The sequence below is a fragment of the Delphinapterus leucas genome, chromosome 15 (assembly GCF_059928025.1).
Source record: "Delphinapterus leucas isolate spDelLeu-1000000601 "Yukka" chromosome 15, BTC_Dleu_Yukka2, whole genome shotgun sequence".
Classification (NCBI taxonomy): Eukaryota; Metazoa; Chordata; class Mammalia; order Artiodactyla; family Monodontidae; genus Delphinapterus; species Delphinapterus leucas.
Window position 1 is genome coordinate 84121897 of NC_143143.1, and position 20412 is coordinate 84142308.

Genomic DNA, 20412 nt, shown 5'->3' on the forward strand with positions numbered 1-20412 from the left:
CATATTTGCAAACAGAAGAAAGAGTGATAGATCTTCATACATGCTCTTCGTACCCTTTACAAATGTGTGAAAACATTCAGCTGCTGTAAAATCTTTTGAGGAAAATAAGATCCAATTAGCGCTGACTTTTGTGTCGGGAAAGCTGAGGGTTTCGAAGGAATTCCTTTCACTCAGTCAGAAACTGAGGGCTGCTCTGTGCCAGGCCCTGAAGAAAGAGGCTCTAGTCCGTGGGATGCTTGGGGCCGTCTGCCCTGTGCCAGGGACAGACGTGGAGGGAGCAGACAGGGAAGATGGGAGTGTGGCTCGTGCGTGGGTGGCGCAAGTCACAAGTCAGGGAGTCAGGGACACGCTGGGAGGTCAGCGGCCGTGGCGCTTGGCTGCCACACTAGAGAGTTGGCTCTGCTGCTTTTTAAGGTTGGTTATGAAGAGAAAACTCTAAATATAAGAGGACTGGTGCATGGAACTAGCTGAGGTAGCAGAGAGGGGTGCCAACCAAAGGCCCTTGAGCAATCAGGATGTGGATGGGATGGAGTGACAGGTGTTTATCTTTAAATGACTCCTGGGAGAGCTTCCTCAACTGGGTCCCCACCCCCGGACCCTCGTACCTGAGCCGCAGTGGGAGCCGGGCACACTCACCATCCACCAGGTGCCCCCCCACCCTCTAGGGGCCCCTCCACTAGCCTTCCCTCCTCAGCGAGGGGTGGGCTCAGGGGTCTTGTAAACCACTGGCTGTCCCTCCTCTCTCCCTAAGCGCGGTGGGAGGCTGCAGGGACAGCTTCTCGCAAAGGGGTGGTCTGGGGAGGTGATGCCTGGGTTCATAACTGGCCATCCCAGAAGCAGCAACCTGAATGGACACCCAGTCCCCGGTGCCCTCGTTACATCCAGGACAGGCCTGGCAAATACTGGGGTCTGACAAAGGTTCAGGAACCCACTAAGGAGAAGGGGACTATGTACACTGCCTAGCATGCCAGGGGGTCCTCGTGCGACTGGGAGCTGGCCCGAATCCAAGAATCACCCAGCCAGCCCAAACGCGACAGGGTGTGGCGAGGGCTCCGGGAGGGGTCCAGCTGGACCACCACTGCCGCTCAGAGACCCCTGGGAGGCCTGCCTCTCCTCGGGGCTGGGCTGGCTCAGGGCCCACCTAGACTGTGGTCTGGTGGACGGGCTGGGGTGGCCTTGAGGTCGGGCCTGCGTCTGCTCAGGACCTGCTGGAGCTCAGGTCCACTAGGGTCCGCTGGCAGCCTGCCGGGGCTGGGGGACCCCTTCCCGGAAGTACCGTCTGGAGAGCTGTGTTTCCTCACTAGCACGGAAGGACCCACCTCGGGACCTGCCCCAGGGTCAGGGCCTGCCACGGTCTGAGGCCTGCCGGGGCTTGAGGCCTGCCGGGAATGGGGCCTGGTGGGGCCGGGCCTGGGCCTACTGCCTGCGGTGCGGGGCCTGGCGGAGTTAGGGGCCCGCCCCGGGCCGGGGCCTGCAGGTCCGGGCGGCCCCGGGCCGCCCGGCCCGGGCCTGCCCCCCGCCCCGCCGGCCCGGCGCCCCCTCGCGCCCCGGGCGGGCCCTGCACGTCTCGCGAGCGGCCCGGAGCGGCGGGGGAGGCGGGGCCGGCGGCCGGGCAGGGCCGGGGCGGCGCCGAGGCCCGGCCGGAGCGGGAGCCCAAGCGCGGCGGGCGCGGTGGCCGGGGCAGGGGGCTTAGGCCGGCGAAGATGGCGAGCGTGGGGCTGCAGTTCCAGGCGAGCGCCGGGGACGCGGACCCGCAGAGCCGGCCGCTGCTGCTGCTCGGGCAGCTGCACCACCTGCACCGCGTGCCCTGGAGCCACGTCCGCGGGAAGCTGCTGCCCCGGGTCACCGAGGAGGTGAGCGGGCCGCGCCGGCCGCCATGCGCCGCCCTGCCGGCGAGCGGAGGCCGGGCGGGGCCGGGCCGGCCGGGAGGCCGCGGAGGCCCCGCCTCGACCGCCCGGCGCCCCCAGCTCGCCCGCCCGCCGGCCCGGGCGCGCCCAGCAGGCCAGGCCGGCCGGCGAGGCCCGGGGCCGCCCGCCTCCCAGGAAGCAGAGGAGCGGGCTCCCGTCCAGCAGCCCCGCCCGGAGGCCGCGCGTGCCCCGCACCCACCCGGGCCGCAGGCTCGTGGGCAGAGCTGGCCTGTCCTTCGACCAGGCGCGAAGGAACTGCCCTCGAGGGGCCGGGCCCCGGCAGACTGCGCGGCCCTGACACCACCTTCCAGAGCCCTTGTGGCGGTGCCGCCCGCCCCCCTCCAGGGGCACCTGGCTGCGTCCCACCCCAGTGCAGGTTTCCAGCGTTTGTAGCAGAGCAGCCTCCAGCCTGGCCGTTTAAGTCCCCACTGTTTAATCCCACGAGGGTGGACGCGTGCCAGCGTACGCACACAGCGCTTATCTAGTGAGATGTGACACTTCTTAATTAGGGATCCTGGGTGCCGCGGGGAGGCTGCAAAAGTGCCCTTTTAGCAAGTGAGGCAGGCGTCTGCGCGCAGGGCTCTGGCCGGCGGCCCTGTAAAGGCTGGTGTCTGTCTTGTGTCTCCCCTTCTGATGCAGCTCTGGCAGGCTGCCCTAAGCACGCTCAACCCCAGCCCCACGGACAGCTGTCCCCTCTACCTGAACTACGCCACCGTGGCCGCCCTGCCCTCCAGGGTGAGCCGGCACAATAGCCCCTCGGCCGCGCATTTCGTCACCCGGCTCGTGCGGACCTGCCTGCCGCCGGGAACCCATCGGTGCATTCTGGTGAGTTCTTCTGAGGGGCTGGCCCCGCACGGGCCCCCGAGCTTCGGGTCGCTGCGTGCTGGCCTGTTGGCCGGGGCCTGTGGCTCAGCCCTCCGGACCGCAGAGCGCTCCGGACCGCAGAGCGCTCCGGACCGCAGAGCACTCCGGCCCACGGTATCCCCGGTGTGGATGATGCTGCCGCGACCGCACCGTGCAGCCCCGGCCTTACCGCTGCCGGGGATACCGAGGGTCCCGAGACGGAACGGTCTACCCCAGATCAGTTTGGGTGGCAGACCTGAGACTCAGACCCAGGCTTCCTGAGCCTGCGTCCGCTGTGCAGCGCTGCACGTCCTGCCTTCCTGTCTCGAGAGGCAGTTGACCCCATCTGGTGGCTGACGTTTTCTTCTCACATCGTGGGACAGTGATTCCGGGGAAGGCCCCTGGGATGATGGCTTTGCTGGGGCATCTCCGTCCAGATTGTTTCCACAGTGGCCTCTGACCCAGCTCTGGGGCCCTAGCACTTCCTGATGGCGGCTCCCATGGGTTGGGCCCTGGGTCCCATCCCCCGGGCCCAACCCCGCTTCGCTCCCCTTCACCACAGCTCCACTCTCTGTGCTGCAGATGGTCTGTGAGCGGTCAGACGCCTTCGCCTCGGCCTGTGCCCTGGCCCGCGCTTTCCCACTCTTCACCCAACGCTCGGGGGCATCACGGCGCCCGGAGAAGAAGACCGTCACAGTGGAGTTTTTCCTGGTGGGACAAGACAACGGGCCAGTGGAAGTGTCCACTTTGCAAGTGGGTGTCTGGAAGTTCAGACTGGGGCCCCGTGCCGCACTCCCCACCGCCCCCCAGCTTGGGCAGAGCTCTCTTTCCCACTCCCTGGGAGGACAGGACAGGGCTGCTGGCATTCCCGAGAAGGCCCCCGGGGCCTGTCCAAAGCCGGGCAGCGGGCTCCCTCTCCCCAGGGTGGTCTCGTTCGTTCTCAGGGTTCGGTTCTATTCAGCCAGTGTTGGTCAAGCACCTACCCCGCGCCAGGCGCTTCCATGTTTTGAAACTGATAATCCTGCCCGTGTATGTATCACGTTACCCTTTATGGTGCGCTTTTACATATGTTATTTCATTTGATCCTCCTTCGTTTGATCCTTTTGAGGCATGGCGAGGCTGGAAGTGATTTCCAACCTAGAAGTCCTCGTGTGGGCCGAATGCCAGCTTTCCCTCCCGTGGTGACCCTCCCAGCCCAGTGGTGCTGTGGTCTCACCCTCCCCACCTGCAGCCCCCGCTCCAACCGCCAGACTCAGGTGGTCCTTTCCCCTCCCCTCCCTCACCCGGCGCTCTGTCTCCGGCCCCTTGAGCAGCCCCTCATCCGCTCTGTGCCCCCAGGTCTGTAACTGCTCCCCCTCCACCGGGATTCTTTCCCCCAGGAGGAGACCATGTGCCTCATCTCTGCCGTCCTGAGACAGCTCCTCTTTTCTCTTCCCTTCACCTCCCATGGTCCGATTGCTCTGCCTATCTTAACTCCCTTTCCCCCCTCAGCCCACCAGCATGGAGTTCGCCCACCCCCTTCCTGACATTGTTTTCCAAGGGCCACATCTGTCTGACTTGAGCACTGGTCATCCCTCCTTGAAGGGCACCCGCCCAGCCGGGAGCCTGAGCCTTCTCTCCTCCCCGTACCTTTTCCGCCTGCCCCGCCCTCTCCGCGTTCCCTTTGTGGTCGCCCCCCGCCCCCCAACCGTGGGAGCATTCTGGCCTCACTCCCTCCTCTCTGGGTGGTTTCAGTGCCCCTGGGTTCCAGCCTGCAGTTGGACACCAATGATCACTCCTTCCCTCCAGCTCCAGGGAGTTCCTTCTGAGGTCTGGGCTGGGGCTGGAGGCCTGAGCATCCTCTAGCCCCTCCAAGCCCCTCTCCTCCTGCCCTCAGCCACAGGGACTGGCTTCCTGCTGTCCCTTGGCCTCACCAAGCCCAGTCCTGCCCAGGGTCCCTCTCCAGGGCCCCTCCGGCTCTGGTTCTGCCTGGTCTCAGTCCGGCTTCTGCCCGCATCCCTTCCTCGGGGAGGCCTGGCCATCCTGGCTAGCCCAGCCTCTCCCACACTGCCAGACCCTCTTGCCAGCCGAGAGCCATCTGCACCGGACATTACGCATCTGAGTTTAGCCTCTGTGCCCTGCGCTGGAGTCGGAGTCCCCCAGCCCCCGGAGGGCAGGGTCCTGGTCCTGTGCATAATGATCCCCGCACCGGCTTTGTATGTGATGAAGGGTCTCCCTGGCCCCTACATCCCACCTACTTTGCCCACCTGCACCCCACTGTTCTCTGGGACCATGGCGGCAGCCTCCTAACTGGCCTCGCTGCCTCCAGACTCCCCCCTCCGGTTCCGCTTCCCACTGCCTCACAACCAGGCAGGGGCCAGCGCTTTGCGCGTGCTTGTCAGGTGTCAGGCGCTGCTCCGAGCACACGTGTGCGCACACGCTTAATTCTCACAACTGCCCAGTGAAATGGGTTCTGTTAACTCTCCCCACTTTAGAGTTGAGCAGACTGAGCCTCAGAGATATTAAGTGACTTATCGGGGCCACGCCAGCATGGGGTAGAGCCAGGCTTAAACCGCGGCCACCGTCCGTCAGCCCTCTTTCTCTTCTGTCTTGGATCGTGAGCACATGAGTCTCTGACACCCCGGCTGGCCTTTTCCTCACCACGGGGACCACTTAGACCCTGTGTCTGTGGCCTCTCCTACCCTCCTCCTCTGTGGCATCTAATGGAACAATGTGTTGTGATTCTCTGCTGGACTTGGCGTCCCTTGGACGTCTTTGAATTCAGAGTCTAGTGTGGAGCCTGGTGCACAGTAGGTGCCCCACAGACAGAGACCCTCACCCTCCTGGGGGAGAGCCCGCTGACAGGCAGCGGGGGCTACACGGCACATCTCGCATCTGAGCTGTCAAGTCTCTGCCTCTGAGGCTCCAGGGTTTAACTGCCTCGGGACAGCCTGAGAGGTGGCTGGGCTGCCGTTGTGGGCCCGGAGCCTGCCCTCCCGGTCCCTGCGGCGCTGGAAGAGGCGGTGAGGAACGGGGTGCCGTCCTCACCCCCGCCAGACCCACGCTGCGCCTCTCTCTTGATGTTGCCTCTTTCCTGCACAGGGAAAGGCAGCCAGGCCCTGGAGGTGGGTGCTGGAGGGCCAGGTGGGGCAGGAGGCAAAGCTGAGCGTCACGGCTGACGCTTGCGGCCCACCTTGCTTTCTAAACCTCATCTCCTGCTACGTGGACAGCCGAGGGGAGAGGGGATGAGCATGACCTCTGCGTGTGCCGTGCCCTTTCTGCAGTGCCTCCCGTGGTGGCCGGTGGCAGGCTCCTGCTGCCCTTTGGGCACTGGGTCGGTGCCCAAGGCCGGTCTGTCTGTGTCCTTCCCTCCTGGCCCTGTGGCCAGAGCAGTGTCACATCAGACGACCAGGAAAAAGGGTGGGGGGCTGTGACACTCACATGGGGCCCACGTGAGAAAAACACCTCCCCAGCGGGCCCAGGGACCTTTTCTCCATTGGGAGGATCCAGAGAAGCTCCTGGAGGATATGGCCTTTGAGAAGTACCTCAAAGCGTAGCTGGGATCTTGGCAACAGAAGGGGAGTCGTTTGGTCTGCTCAGGCCACCATGACAACAGCCCACAGACGGGGGGCTTGAATAGCACATGTTTAGGACGTCCAGGATCACGGTGGGTCCTGTGAGGGCTCTCTTCCCGGCTTTCAGACCACCACATTCTTGCTGTGTCCTCTTCTTTTTTTTTTTATAAATTTATTTATTTTATTTATTTATTTATTGCCTCATTGGGTCTTCGTTGCTGCGCGCGGGGTTTCTCTAGTTGCAGTGAGTGGGGGCCGCTCTTCGTTGCGGTGCGTGGGCTTCTCGTTGCGGTGGCTTGTCTTGTTGCGGAGCATGGGCTCTAGGCCCGCATGCTTCAGCAGTTGTGGCTCGCGGGCTCTAGAGCACAGGCTCAGTAGTTGTGGCTCGTGGGCTTAGTTGCTCCACGGCACGTGGGATCTTCCCGGACCAGGGCTTGAACCCATGTCCACTGCACTGGCAGGCGGATTCTTAACCACTGCGCCACCAGGGAAGCGCGCTATGTCCTCTTCTTAGGGGCAGTTATCCCATCGTGGGGCCCCACCCTCCTGACCTCGTTGAAACCTGATCACCTCCTAAAGCCCCCTAATACCACCCCATTGAGGGTCAGGGCTTCAGGACATTCAGTCCATAACAGAGGGCAACACCTCCTCCTGAGAAGGGGGTAGGGCGTTGGCAGAGGCCAGACATAATGTGTGTTCAGAGGCAGGCAGGAGGGCCACCTGCCACCTGGATGAGGGGCATACGTAGCAGGAGATGAGGTTTAGAAAGCAAGGTGGGCCCCTGGTAGGCCGGGCAGGATGCCAGACTTGAAGGGTTCCTCTGTGATTCTGGAGCTGCGTTGGACTTTATGTAGACGGCTGGAGGGTCACGGACAAACTTCTGCTTCCCTTCTACCTGCCCTTGCTCCCCTGGCGGCAGCCCTGCAACCTCTCCCGGGTGACATGTGCCTCTGACACCTCTGGGCCCCTGGCCATTGGATGAGGAGGGATGCCTTCCACCTGGTCCCAGGGCCCCAGTGACGGCCTTTTGTTTCTCCTAGTGTTTAACAAGCGCCACAGAAGGCGTGCGGCTGGCAGCCCGCATCGTGGACACGCCCTGCAATGAGATGAACACAGACACCTTCCTCGAGGTTCGTAGCCCTGGGGTCCTGCCAGGACTGGGATGGTGTCGGTAGACCCCAAGGAGAGTCAGGAAACCCAGGGCTGCGGGGGGATGGTCCACAGTCTCTGCACCTCGTCTGGGGAAGCCGCGGGCTGCTGCGGGCAGAGTCCTGCCGTCCACCCAGAGCCGAGGGGCCCCCAGGCCTCAGCTGAGGGTGGAGGGAGGACAGAGCTTCCTCCCCAAGGCCCCTCAGCAGGACTCCAGCCATGGGCTGCAGGAAATCGCAGAGTTTGGAGGGGGAGCCGCCTCTCCTGGGTTTAATCATGCTCAGAGCCAAGAGTCAAAGCCACGGCATCACAGCCCATCCCTCTCCCACCGTAAGGCATCTGCTCACCCCTGGCCCAGGCCCTGGCCTCGCCCTGATTTAAGCCGTCTTCACGTGTTTGTGTGTTGTTGTTTTTTCCATGAACCCATCCAGGAGATTAAGAAAGTTGGAAAAGAACTGGGGATCGTCCCAACCGTTATCCGGGACGAGGAGCTGAAGACAAGAGGATTTGGAGGTGGGTGGGGGCTGGTCCTCACAGATCCTGGCCTCAGGAGCGGCCCGGGGTACCTGGGTGGCAGGGGGGCACCAGGCTGCATGGTGTGTCGTCCCAAGCTTCGCTCTGAAGGAACCCAGCCCGTGTGCAGCCCCGAGGCCAGACCCTGGGAAGCAGACCATCTGTGGGGGAGAGAGGAGGCAGCGATTCAGATTCTGATTCAGATCCTGGAAGCCTCAGGATCCAAGGCCTCCCCCACCCACTCCCTCTGCAGCCTCCCACGTGCTGCTGTCCTGGCTCCCCGGCTCACCCAGCAGGGCCTTTCTGTTCCTCGAATACACAAGTTCACGTCTACATCAAGGCCTGCACTTGCGGCCCTTTCTGTCTGGGATGCTTTCCCCCGAGACAGTCTCACGACGGGGCCGTCTTACCCTGCACGCCTTGGCCACCTCCTCAGAGAGCCTTTCCTCATTGCCAGGCCTGTCCTCCCCCAACTCCCAGGCACTGAGGTGCGGTGACTAGGACAGGAGCTGGGAAGGTCACTGTCGTTGTTATCTGAGGCTGCAAAGCCAATTACCCCAGAAGGTAGCAGCCGAAAGCAACACGTGTCCCTTGTCTTGCAGTCCTGTAGGGGGGGAATCGGGCGTGGCTTAGCTGGGTCCGGCCCAGCGCCTCTCTCGAGGCTGCGGTCATCTGAAGGCCCCACTGGGGCTGGCCGCGTGCTCCCAGCAGGGCTCACTCACGGCCCTGCCAGCAGGCCTCTGGGCCCCACTGGCTGTTCCTTGTCTTGTGGGCCTGTCCTTGAGCAACTTACAACGTGGCAACTACCTCTCTCAGAGCAAGGTCTCCGAACAAGAGACAAGAAAGAGCAACATAGAGGCGAGGTCTTCTTCTGTCACCTAATCTTGGAAGTGGTCTTGTCATCTCTGCCACACCCGGAGGCACTGAGACGTGCCGTCCTGCACACACTTCGGGGAGGGGATCCACACGATCGTGAATGCCCAGAGGCAGAGTCTGTGGGCACACGTTAGTGGAGGCAGAGGCCGTTCAGTCAGAAGGCTTCACGGAGGAGGTGGCGTTGGCAGCGGGTCTTGCAGGATGAGTAGCAGTTTGCCAGGCAGCTATTACGGCCCCTTATCCTGGTTGCTACGATTGTGCAGTTCGATTACTGGGGGACTGTGAGGCATGGGCTGTGCCCACAGCAAGCCACAGTTTTCTTGAGAAAGATAGGGCATAGGAACCAACAGTGAGGCAGTGGTGGGAGCGAGGTCGGAAAGGGAGGTACCTCCTGAGTGCACAGAGAGGTCAGGGAAGGGAGGGCAGGCAGGGGCTGGAGCGGCCTTGCAGAATTATCCAGAAACCACTTCATTCTGCAATCCTGTTCACGTCTTTCTGGGAATGGTACAATATTTTTTTTCTCAGCGGGTTTTCTTGCCTCACAGTACTTCGTGCAGAATTCATTTGCAGTCCCAGGGCAGTGAACTCATTTGCCTTCCCCTATCCCACACCGGCCAGGGGGCGGGAGAGGGCGGGAGGGGGCGGGAGGGGGCAGGGAGCTCTCCGGGAGGAACGTCCACAGGCCAGTGGCTACTTCGGGGGGAGAGCAGTGTTGCTGGGGGGCTTCCGGGAGTCTTCTGCTGGGTCCAGCCCGCGCCTCACTGACGTGTCCTGTGCTTTCCCTAGGGATCTACGGTGTGGGCAAGGCCGCCCTCCACCCCCCAGCCCTAGCCGTCCTCAGCCACACCCCGGTCGGAGCCACCCAGACCATCGCGTGGGTGGGCAAGGGCATCGTCTATGACACCGGGGGTCTCAGCATGAAGGGGAAGGTGAGGTGCGGGGCTGGGGCTCGGGCGGGGCCGGGTGGGAGGGCCCCTTCTCGGGCGTCGGAGGAAGGAGCAAGGTTCCTGGGCCTCGGAGTCGGGGCGTCCAGTGGGGAGGCCGTGGGGCCCAGTCCCCCGAGAGGCAGACGATTTCACGCCCGCACTTCAGACAGGAGGCCGGAAACAGAAAATCTGGAGGAGAAGAAGGAAGGGGCCTGGGGAGACGCCCACCGTCTCCACGACCGTCTGAGGTCCCCCAAGAGGATGCTTAGTGGTGGTTCTCACGAGACCTTCGGAAAGCAGATGCCCTGGTTAAAGGGAGGGGAGTTTGGGCCCAGGAGCCAGGCGCCTGGGAGCGTTGCTGGGAGGCTGCAAGTCCCAGAGTCCCTCTTAAGGGCGGCCCCTTCTCACGCCCAGGGGCCTGCCCTGCACCAGGAGCAGGGGGAGAGGTGTCTTCATCTGCTCATCCCACATGCAGGTGCTCCAGGCCCGGGCTGGGCTCCAGGGGGAAACTGGAAGAGGAGAGTCAGCCATCCCGGAGAGGGAGCTTTTAGACGGCTGAGCGCGAGCTAAGCTCGCGCAGGGAAGACATTGACGACTGGCAGCCCTCGTGGCTCTCAGACGCGTCCTCTTGGCCCAGATGGTGTTTTAAAATCCGAATTAGTTACCAGCATTTAAAAACAGGAAGAATTCTCACGGGACTGGGTCTCTTACCTTTTGTAACCTCAGGGGACCTGGCAGCGCTGGTCGTGCATTGGCACCTGGGGGCGCCCTGCTGGAGCTAAGCGGCAGCTGCTCCTGTGGGTGCGCCTCCTTCCTCCGGCTGGCGGCCGGTCCCGCCACTCCCTGTCGCTCCTCTGACGTCACACCCCAGGGTCAGCTGCTGTTCAGGGTAGGGCTTGTGCTGCTCCTTTTTGCACTTCTGTATTTGGTACCTAGAGTAGATGATCTTTTTTTTTTAACATCCCTCCTCTTCTAAACAACAAAATTACTTTCAGGACTAATCGGGAAATGAAACAAATAATGTATGTTTAAAAAAACCAAACACCAGTAGTGAATTCCCTTTCATTGAATTCCATACATATTATCATGTCAATAAAAAATTAAAAATGAATGTTATAGTACAAATAAAGAAAACAGTCATCCATTAACACTTTTAAACAGCATTAATGTGGGCTTACCTGGTGGTCCAGTGGTTAAGACTCCACCTTCCACTTCAGGGGACGTAGGTTTGATCCCTATTCAGGGAAGTTCCGCATGTTGTGAGGTGCGGCCAAAGAAAAAAAGAAAATAGCATTAATGTCATTTTTGATAGGAAAAAACTGATGCCTCCACGTTATTCTCTCGTGGTGATGTATGCCAGCCTCAGACACTGCTGTCAGGCCTTAGCTTCTGGGGATTTGTCAATGACTTTATCGAAATTGGTCATCTTCACGTCTTTGTGTTCACTAGACAGAGGTACCAGGTTGGTCAGTCTGTGTTCACTCATAGTTGATCCAAAACAACACAATTCATTTTAATTTTGAAGAGTTTCTATCCCATGAAGCAACGGATACACAAATACTCAGGGAAAGTCTCCAACAGTAGGGTCCCTCGGCAGAGACTGCTAAGAATCCCATTTCCCAAGAAACTCCCCAAATTGGTATAGCATCCGTGTCTCCGGTCCTTTGAGATCAAGTCCAGCAGCTTTCAGACGTCTGTGGAGTAAAAACATTTTAAACACCACGACTCCAGTGGTTCCCCGAGACTGAGGGCAGCAAAGAGGCTCGCTGCTCCCTGGGGTTCACTCCGAGCGCACCATCCGAGGGCAGGAACTCGCCATCACAGGCGCTGTGGACGCTGACCGGCCGGCCGCCTCCGGAGCCCGACTCAGAACCAGGGCACCTCGCGGAGTCTGCGCCACCGGCAGTGATGAGTATCCATGTGGGACAGTGTTGCTGGAGTCAGTGTTGTAGGAGTTAACACAGGTGGACTTGAAGCTTTTATTCATGTGATTAGGGCTCGCTTCAGCCAACAGCAGGAGGAATATTTTTCCACTGATGACAACAGGCAGACTGACTTCTGGTCGGTTTATTACCATTTTAAATTCTCTGCCGATGGTGAGCCCCTCTAGCTGCACCTGGTGCTGGCTCCCCGCCCACACCCTTGATGGGGGCTCTTGCCCTGAGTTCTGGGGGGCAGAATTTCAGGCTCATTTGGATGGTGGCTTGTTGGAGGGCGGGAGTGAGAAGCAGGGCTTCCTGGAAATTAGTCATTTTGCTGGTGGCACCCTCTCCCAGTTTTGCAGGAACAACCCTGGTTTTCAAGGCAAATCAGGATCAGCGTGAATTAACAGGTCTCAAGTGTGTTAGACTCAGGACCCCTTCCAGTCTTAACAAGTATTGATTCCAAAGAGATTTTGTTTATAAGGGTGATGTCTGCTGGTATTTACCCTACTAGAAATTAAAACTGGGAAATTTTTAAGATATTTATTAATTCATTAAAAAATAACAATATGACCCCATTGCATACCATTGTAAATAATACAGTTTTATGAAAAGAACTGTATTTTCCAAAACGAAAAAAAATTACCGAGAGGAGTGGCAATGTTTTACTTTTTTGCAGCTCTTTAATGTGTGCCTTAATAGAAGACAGCTGTGATCTGCATTTAGTCTGTTGTGATCTGTTTTCGTTGAGATACAGAAAGGAAATCTGGCCCCAGTGCTTTTGTAGTTAGAAAAGGGAGAAGCATTTTAGTACCCTCTTCAGGTAACTCAGGACATTCCTCTTTGCTATTACACCAAAACTCGACAGGTGGGAGCTTCTGAAAGGTTAGTTACGATATGGAATCTGAAACCATGTCTGTGAGCTTTGATGTTCTGCTATGTTGAAACCTGCGGGGTCTGTCTTGAACTTTGAATGTATGATTTTATCATATCACACGTGATGTGGGTCATTTGGAAAATATTGTTCACAGAGTTATGTGGAACCTCCAGATTTTGACACATTTCATTATATAATATTTTTCAAAACCACATTCGTTAATATCACCGTCTATCTCATGTAAAAAGGTGAGTGTTAGGAAGCCATCGTGGAGGCAGATACAAGTTTTCCAAAATTCTGATTTTTGCTTGGCAGCTCAAATTTTACCACTGGCACCAAGCAATGCCCGGTGCCCTCCTGGAGGTGAGAGGCTCACTTTGATAGTTTTGGGGAAAATGTCTGCAGATACCTGAGTCTAGATCCCCAGCATGTGTCAGTGGTTCCTCCAAGTACAATGGTGTTTGCAAGAACAGAGAGGCTTGCTGAGCTCGGGAAAGACTCAGCGCCCGCTCCCACTTGGGCTCCAGCCGACCCGCCGTGACCGACTGCCGGGCGTCGGGGAGAGAGAGCAGGGCCTTCCCGGCACCTTCCATCTCATCACAGTGTTGGGAACGGCTGTACCCCACGGCTGAGATTTTGAAAAGTGAATCATTTACTGCTCCAGCAAGAAGACTCGAGTGAAATGAGCAGTGCCTGATTTCCCGGAAGGCCTGGAAATGAATCCAGTGACCGCCAGTTCCCGTGGGGCCCCGGGCCACGGCTCCAGCCATCACTGCCCCTGCCCCCTTGGTGCAAGTGTCAGCCTACCAGTGACCAAGGCGTTACCATGGAAACCGTTTCTCTTATAAAAACAGGAACGACGGGTGGGGTCCGAGAAGCTGACACAGTCAGTTGAGCTGCGTTTTTGGTGGGACATTTGTTCTGCCCGTGACGGGGGATCACGGGGTTTCAGTGACCATCTCGAGCCGTTTTCTGTGTGGCCATTTTGCAAGGGGTTTGATTCTAGGTCTGAGGCCCTGTTTTTCCATTTAAACAATCTTGTGGTTTCTTGCAGATTAGGTCAAAATAGATGGCTTGGTTTCAGTAGCACTAGCTGAGTCATTTTCACTCAATTGTAAAAGCAGCTCCGTTTATATCTAAAGATACTTTCCATTAAAACTCGAGGCTCACGTAATCCAATAAGGGTTCAGAAAAATCTCTTGGCACCTTTCGATCCCAAATCCTTACATCCGATGACCTGTTGTTAATTTAAAATACGAACCTGTCAGTTAGTGTTGGGAACCTATGGAATGTAAAAATGCGTAGCTGCTCTCAGCTAGCTTAAAGAAAATCGTGTTGCCTCTGTGGCCGGAGGGCGCCTTTGTCTCCAGTGATCCTCCCATTAGACCCGTCACCCCAGAGACGCCAGCTGGGGCGGGTGGCAGGTATCCTCAGGGTGGGGGTGGGATTGGTGATGTCACAGTGACTGGTGACATTTGGGAAGAGCTCCCATTAACCCGGACGGGGCAGTCAAGGTAGGGGGACTTGGTCATGGCCTAGCCAGGAGCCAGGTCACGGCGAATCCGGCAGCTCTGGACGTCTCCCCCTCCCCCTCCCCCCTCGCAGAGTTCCCTTCAGTAACTCCCAAAGCTCTGCTCGAGCCGGAGGCACCCCGGCATCTTTAGCCCTTGCTTCCCGTTGCTTCTAGGGGACCCCAGGTGACCAGTGGCGTTTCCTGGGTTCTGTGGGCACCAGGTCCTGCACCTCCGGGGCCCTGATGTACGGGCTGCGGCGGGGGCCCTGGCACTGGGGGGTCAGCATCCACTCACCTCTCTCTCGTCCCCCTGTGCCACCCACAGACCACCATGCCAGGGATGAAGAGGGACTGCGGGGGCGCCGCGGCCGTGCTGGGGGCCTTCAGAGCCGCCGTCAAGCAGGTGGGTGCGGCCCCATCCTCCCCTCGCGGCCCTTCTCCCCAGAGCGCCCCCGCGCGTCCTTCCTGAGCCTCTGCAGCCCCCTGGCCCCTTTCCCTCTGCACCCCAGCCCTGGGCCCCTCGGGCTCCTCCACCCGAGCATGTCACCTTCGCCTGCGCGTCTGGCTTCACGGGTCCCCGCTGAGTTCTGAGAGCCTCGCCCGTCCGGACCAAAACGGGAAGGGTGCCGTGGAGCAGACTGCCCACCCGGCCTGCCCGCCCTCACTCGGGGTCCGGTGCTCAGGGTCGGGGTCTGGGGAGGGCCGTGGTGCTGTTTGGAGGAAGGGGCCCGGGGTCGGCCCTGGAGTAGCCTGGGTGGCCACTTTGAGCACAGACGTCCAGGGTAGCCGGAGGGCCCTGCACTCCCCACCCAGGGCACGCCAGGCCTCGTGGAGCCCAACGATTGGAACCCGATTCCTGAGCCAGAGGAGCCCTGTTGAGGGGGCCAGCAGCAGTGGCTGCTCCCCGGCGTTTGGAGTTGTAGAGGGTGTTTATCCAGCAAAGGGGGGTGGGCGCACACCGGCTGTCCAGGGCCACTTACCTCTCAGTGTGGCTCCTTCGGGCGCTTCTGAGAAGCCCAGCCCTTCGTGTCACCAGATACAAGCTCTCCTTCCCCACAGACAGGGTCCACCTGAGCAGTGTGGCTCCCATGGGGTGGACGTCCAGTGAAAAGATTTTGGCAAATAGTTTCTGCCCCCGAGAGGGGAGCAGGAAGTCCGGGAGGAAGGAGGGCTCGGCCTGCGTCCCGACGGTGCCGGGGGTCCTCCCTAGGAGGGAGAGCTGCGGCCACGGCACCGACCCCCGAGGAGCAGTGCGTGCCCCCCCCCCCGCGGAGCCAGGGGTGGGGTGGGGAGGGGGTCTTGGCCCTCGTCCCCTCGCCCTGCTCGGCACACGCAGGCCCGGTCTGGGGGCCACACCCAGCTCACCTGCCCGCCTGGGGCCCTGCGGGCTGAGCCGGGCCCGCCCCCTCAGTAGATGAGCTCGACAGGGATGCGAGGGGAAAGGCCCAGCCGCGGGCGGCCGCTGTTTGTTGTCAGCTCGTGGGGGAGTGTCTGGAGAGCTCACGTGGCCGCGCTGCCCGGAGTCTTTGCTGAGGGGCCCGGGTGACTGCCCGCGCAGGGTCTGTCCTGGCATCCGGACAAGCCAGCCGGGAGGCGCCCCAGCAGGTAGACCCGTCCTGTGTGCAGGGAGCTGCTTGGCAATTAACGCCAGTTCATCAGCTGGCGGCCGTGAGTGGTCTCGGGACCCTCTGGACCCTCCACCGCCAAGGGTGCTGCCGTGGGGTGCTGAGGGTCCCCACCCCGCAGGGGCCAAAGCCTGGAGGCTCCGCTTGTAACTGGTTTTGTAAGGAAAGGAGCGGGCCTCAATATGAGCCTCGAAACGCTTAACGACGGAGACGGATCGTAACCCACAGAATAGAATAAGTATCCCCACGTCACACGGGCAGGCATAGTCATCTATTCACAGCAGAATCCCGGTTGCCTACTGTACCAGTGACAGAAATAGAAAACCACCATGTGGCAAACAGCAGTGTAGTAATTGTCTCAGGTGAGAATGACCAACAGATGCTAAAACCAGAGGTGAGTGTGGTGAGAATGGGAGCGAGGAGGTGAGTCCACGCAAGGGCTTCTGTGGTGGGACACGGGGGCGGGGGTCACTGTGTCCCCGTGGACTCCACCGGGCAGGGACAGCACACACGACCTGAGGGTAGGCACAAGGAAACACCAGAGACAAAAGGCCAACCTCAGAAGCCCGCAGATCGGCAGGTTTGTGTGGTGAGGGCCTGTGACCGCTGGCCACCCTGTGTGGGCGGGAGACAAGGGCTGAGCGAGGCCCCTGGGGAGCGGCCGGGCTGGGACTCAAACCCGGCCGCACAGCCCCGCTTCCGGGCTCAACGCTGCATTGCACGGACTTTGGTGGCGGACCCCTGGTCTAGAGCCCGCCGCCAGGACCACGGGGAGTGCCGGAGGCTGTGCTCGCCGCTCCCTGGACTCCTGTCTGCCTGTCTGTCTGTCTGTCGCTGTCCTGGTGGGTCAGAGGGGAATTCCGGCCCATCCTTCCCCCACTGCCGGCACCCCCAGACTGTACCTGGAGCCTCCGCCCTTGTCCCTACAGGGTTTCAGAGACACCCTCCATGCCGTGTTCTGCTTGGCTGAAAACTCGGTGGGACCCAGCGCCACGAGGCCGGACGACATTCACCTGCTGTACTCAGGAAAGTAAGGCCGACCCCGCCCGCCCACCTCACAGTGCCTGCCCCCCTCACGTTGTCTCTGTTGTTGGAACTCGTGGCCCTTCCCAAGACTCGGCTGGCAGCCCTGGCCACGCCCAGCTCACCCCGGCCAGGGCCAGACGCAGTGGGGAGGACGCCCTGTGTCAGGAGCACCTGGGCAGCGCCGCTTGGTCCCAGGGTGGCCGCGAGCGTGGCCGTGTCGCTGCGCGAGGTGTCGGGCGCCCCGCAGGGGCTTGGGACCCACCCTGCCTTAGGGGGACAGGCCCTTGCCGACCTTTTGGCTTACTGTCCTTCGGGTGTCTGAAGCCTGCACCCCCAGACCCCCAGCTGGGGGGCCCTCCCTGCATCTCCTCCCTGAGATCAGCCCTTGGGCTACTCCTTCTCAGCTGCAGGAGGAGACACTCGAAAGTCACAGCAGGCAGCCTCTGGCGGAGCAGGTGGCCCAGGGTTCAGAATAGCGGAGTCCGCTCGCCCGCCCAGCCCTCCCACGGGCGCCTGTCCCCAGGGTGACCCCGAGAGGCGCTGCCTCCCCTCACTTACCCAGGCAACCCTGTTCTCCCATCTGACAGATGAGGAAACAGAGGCACGGGAGTGGGGGGGTGGGGCGGGCATCGCTCCGGACCCCCTTGCTCGTGGCCCTGGCGCTGCGTTTCTGTCGGGGACAGGAAGGAGGGGCTCTCAGTGGGGTCTCGGCTGCACCCTAGGACTGTGGAAATCAACAACACGGACGCCGAGGGCAGGCTGGTGCTGGCGGATGGCGTGTCCTACGCGTGCAAGGACCTGGGCGCTGACATCATCCTGGACATCGCCACGCTGACCGGAGCTCAGGTGGGGCCCTCAGCAGCGGCCCCCGAGGAGCCGGAGGCCACCTTGACTCTGAGAGGGGCGGGGTCTGCTGTCCCTTCATCTTCGTAAGGGGCCGGAGCTGGCCCATGGGGCTCCGTGGGGGTGCAGGCGCGCAGGGCCCGAGGACCACAGCGGGAACGTCAGGGCAGGACAGGGACCGTCCCCCAGGTGGCCGCGCTCAGGCCTCTCTCGCTGTCTTGCTGCCTCACTTTCTGTTGGTCCCTCTTCTGTCCTGGGTGTTCCCTGCCACCCCGACCTGGATACCCTCCCCGCCGGCTCTCTCCATCTCTCCCCACGTCCCCAGGGCATCGCCACGGGCAAGTACCACGCGGCAGTGCTCACCAACAGCGCCGAGTGGGAGGCGGCCTGCATGAAGGCCGGGCGGCAGTGCGGAGACCTGGTGCACCCGCTCGTCTACTGCCCGGAGCTGCACTTCAGCGAGTTCACCTCGGCCGTGGCAGACATGAAGAACTCAGTGGCGGTAGGTGTGGAGCAGGGCGGAGCGGGGTCAGAGCGACCCCGAGAAGCAGCAGCAGGGCAGGTCAGGGTACCCCCTACGAGGCCCCAGATCCGGGCTCTGCCTCCGGCGCCCCCTCGCCCGGCGTGAAGGCAGAGCCCGTAGCCACGGGCACGGCCCTTGGGGTCACTGTCTGCTGCTCCCCGCGCGCTCGCTGCGGACGGTGGGGTGGAGCGGGTGCCAAAGGGTCACGGCCGTCCTCCTGCCCCAGGACCGGGACAACGGCCCCAGCTCCTGCGCCGGCCTTTTCATCGCCTCGCACATCGGCTTCGACTGGCCCGGGGTCTGGGTCCACCTGGACATCGCTGCGCCCGTGCACGCCGTGAGTCCGGGCCCCGGGGGTGCCCCCGCCTCCCCCCGTTAGGACTCGCTTGGCCGGCTGGCCGCTCTGTTCCCCTCCCCGGCCCCTCCTCACCCTCTCTTGCGTCCAGAGCCCCTCTCTGGCTCCAAAGCTGCAGGCTGAGCTCATCGGAAACATTGTGTGTGAGGGTCACACGGCCAGCTGTGGTCCCCCTGACCTCTGGCCTCCTCATCCCTGGGAACAGCGTGGCTGCTCCGTGGAGTCCGTCCCAGCCGACCCGTCCTCGGCAGGAGGCCCAGGGCCCTCGGTCTCGCCCTTTCCCACCCCAGGGAGACGGGCTGGAGGCAGGGAGCCCAGGGCCGTGTCCACCAGCCCGTTGCCCACCGGCCCGGAGTGTAGTGGGACAGAGAAGGGGGCTGTGGGGCATGTTGGGGGGCAGACGCCCTGGTCCGGGAGCCAGGAGTCCCCACCCACACCCCAGCTGCGGTTTGCCGAGCGGCTGTGGCTCGGCCGCACGTGTTTCCACTGCCCTCGCCCACAGGGTGAGCGGGCCACGGGCTTCGGTGTGGCTCTCCTGCTGGCACTCTTCGGCCGGGCCTCTGAGGACCCTCTGCTGAACCTGGTGTCCCCGCTAGGCTGTGAGGTGGACGCCCAGGAGGAGGATGCGGAGAGGGACTCCAAGAAGCGCAGGCTCGTGTGACGCGGCTGCCCCGCCCGGCGGCGCTGGGCTCTTTACCTCACTTTGCACTGATTAATTGTAAGCAATTGGAAGATTATACCTTAAGATGAACTTTGGTTTGTTTTGTTTTTAGTTGTCGTGGTGACGGAAAGGGCTCCTTCTTGTAACGCTTAGGAGGCAGCTCAGGGTTTGGCGGGGGCCCCGGGGAGCGATGTGCGGGCAGCAGTGGGCTTGTTTCTGTTTGATTCGCCGCCAGCTTCTGCAGACCGCGCTCCCTGCTGGGGCCTCCGCACGACCCCGGGCCCCAGGATGCGTGCGCGGCCCTGACGCTCTGGGCTGCGCGGCCCTTGTGTCCACGGTGGGTGCCGTGGCCCAGTCTCCAGCCCGGGCCCTGCGTGTGGCACCCACATTACAGAGAGCCCAGGCCCGTGCTCCAGCCAGGGCTGCCGCTGCCTCCAGGCAGCCCTGCCCTTTGAAAGGATGGAGGTGACTTACTTCGGTGACCCAATTTTATGGAGCAAGAGGAAGCTCTACTCTGGCCCCTTAGAATTCACTGGGGGTGGAATTAAATATGGCTGAACCACATCACATCTTTGCCTCCGTCTCACTCTCTCTCCAGCCCGTTTTAGAAAGCAACCCTGACCCCTGCCCATGGGCCTGAGGCTCCGGGATGCCACCACCTTCTCCCAAACCAGCATCTGGCTTTGAGATGCAGCTTGTCAACCTCGTTTTTACAGATGAGCACCCTGGGGCCCTCGGGTCCAGGCCTGCACACAGCCTGGGCCATCTTGGATCTGAGAGTTCAGAGTGTAGACTCCTCGGGCTCTTAGGGCTTTCCCACGACCTGCAGTCTGCAGGGAAGGCTGTCCCGACCCCCCCGAGCACATCACGAGACAAGTGTTGTACGGGTTCAAGTGCAGGTCCCCCCCGGGCATGTTCTTAGGTGCTGAAGGGCCCAGTCTGGCCAGGTTTCAGGGAGACCCCTGACCTGGGCCCAGCGGAGGAGATCGGGGACTCGGGCCCCACCCGGCATGGAGGCGGCTGCCCACGCCTCCTCTGCCGGGGACAGGAGGGCGAGAACGTGGCTGCAGGACACTCGTCCCCAGCTGTGCCCTGACAGTCAAGGTGACTCTTTCTGGGTTTGGTCCCAAGCACGTATTTAATGACTGCCTGCCGTGGGCACAGCCCCGACTGGGAAAACCATGGCCCACGTGTTAAGTCGCAGTAGTAGTGGTCAGAGGGCGCTCGGCGGGCCACGCTGTGAGCTCAGGGAGGCGCAGGGGCCGGAGGGGCCAGGAGCCTTCACGGGTCATTAGCGCG

At 61.3% G+C, this 20412-nt stretch overlaps 1 protein-coding gene across 2 annotated transcripts; it reads left to right on the top strand.

Annotated features, from left to right (window-relative positions):
• The first annotated feature begins 1598 nt into the window (after positions 1–1598).
• On the top strand, positions 1599–19680 carry NPEPL1 (aminopeptidase like 1). Of its 2 annotated transcripts, none has more exons than XM_022597366.3 (12): positions 1599–1853; positions 2547–2732; positions 3333–3503; positions 7345–7434; positions 7885–7966; positions 9629–9771; positions 14406–14483; positions 16635–16735; positions 17454–17577; positions 17900–18076; positions 18324–18434; positions 19049–19680. In XM_022597366.3, the coding sequence occupies exons 1-12, from the start codon at positions 1704–1706 to the stop codon at positions 19166–19168; spliced, it is 1533 nt and encodes a 510-aa protein (XP_022453074.2). In that variant the 5' UTR covers positions 1599–1703; the 3' UTR covers positions 19169–19680. The 2 variants fall into 2 exon arrangements, with proteins under 2 accessions (XP_022453074.2, XP_022453073.1); XM_022597365.2 differs by having other exon boundaries at positions 1600–1853; positions 18955–19680.
• The last annotated feature ends 732 nt before the right edge of the window (positions 19681–20412 follow it).

What these genes read in the sequence shown, in the direction of transcription:
- NPEPL1 (XM_022597365.2), top strand. Translation starts at nt 1,704, where the DNA reads ATGGCGAGCGTGGGGCTGCAGTTCCAGGCGAGCGCCGGGGACGCGGAC. An exon ending in TCAGAGCCGCCGTCAAGCAG is followed by an intron (nt 14,484 to 16,634) that starts GTGGGTGCGGCC and finishes TTGTCCCTACAG; the next exon opens with GGTTTCAGAGACACCCTCCA. An exon ending in TCGCTGCGCCCGTGCACGCC is followed by an intron (nt 18,435 to 18,954) that starts GTGAGTCCGGGC and finishes CCTCGCCCACAG; the next exon opens with GGTGAGCGGGCCACGGGCTT.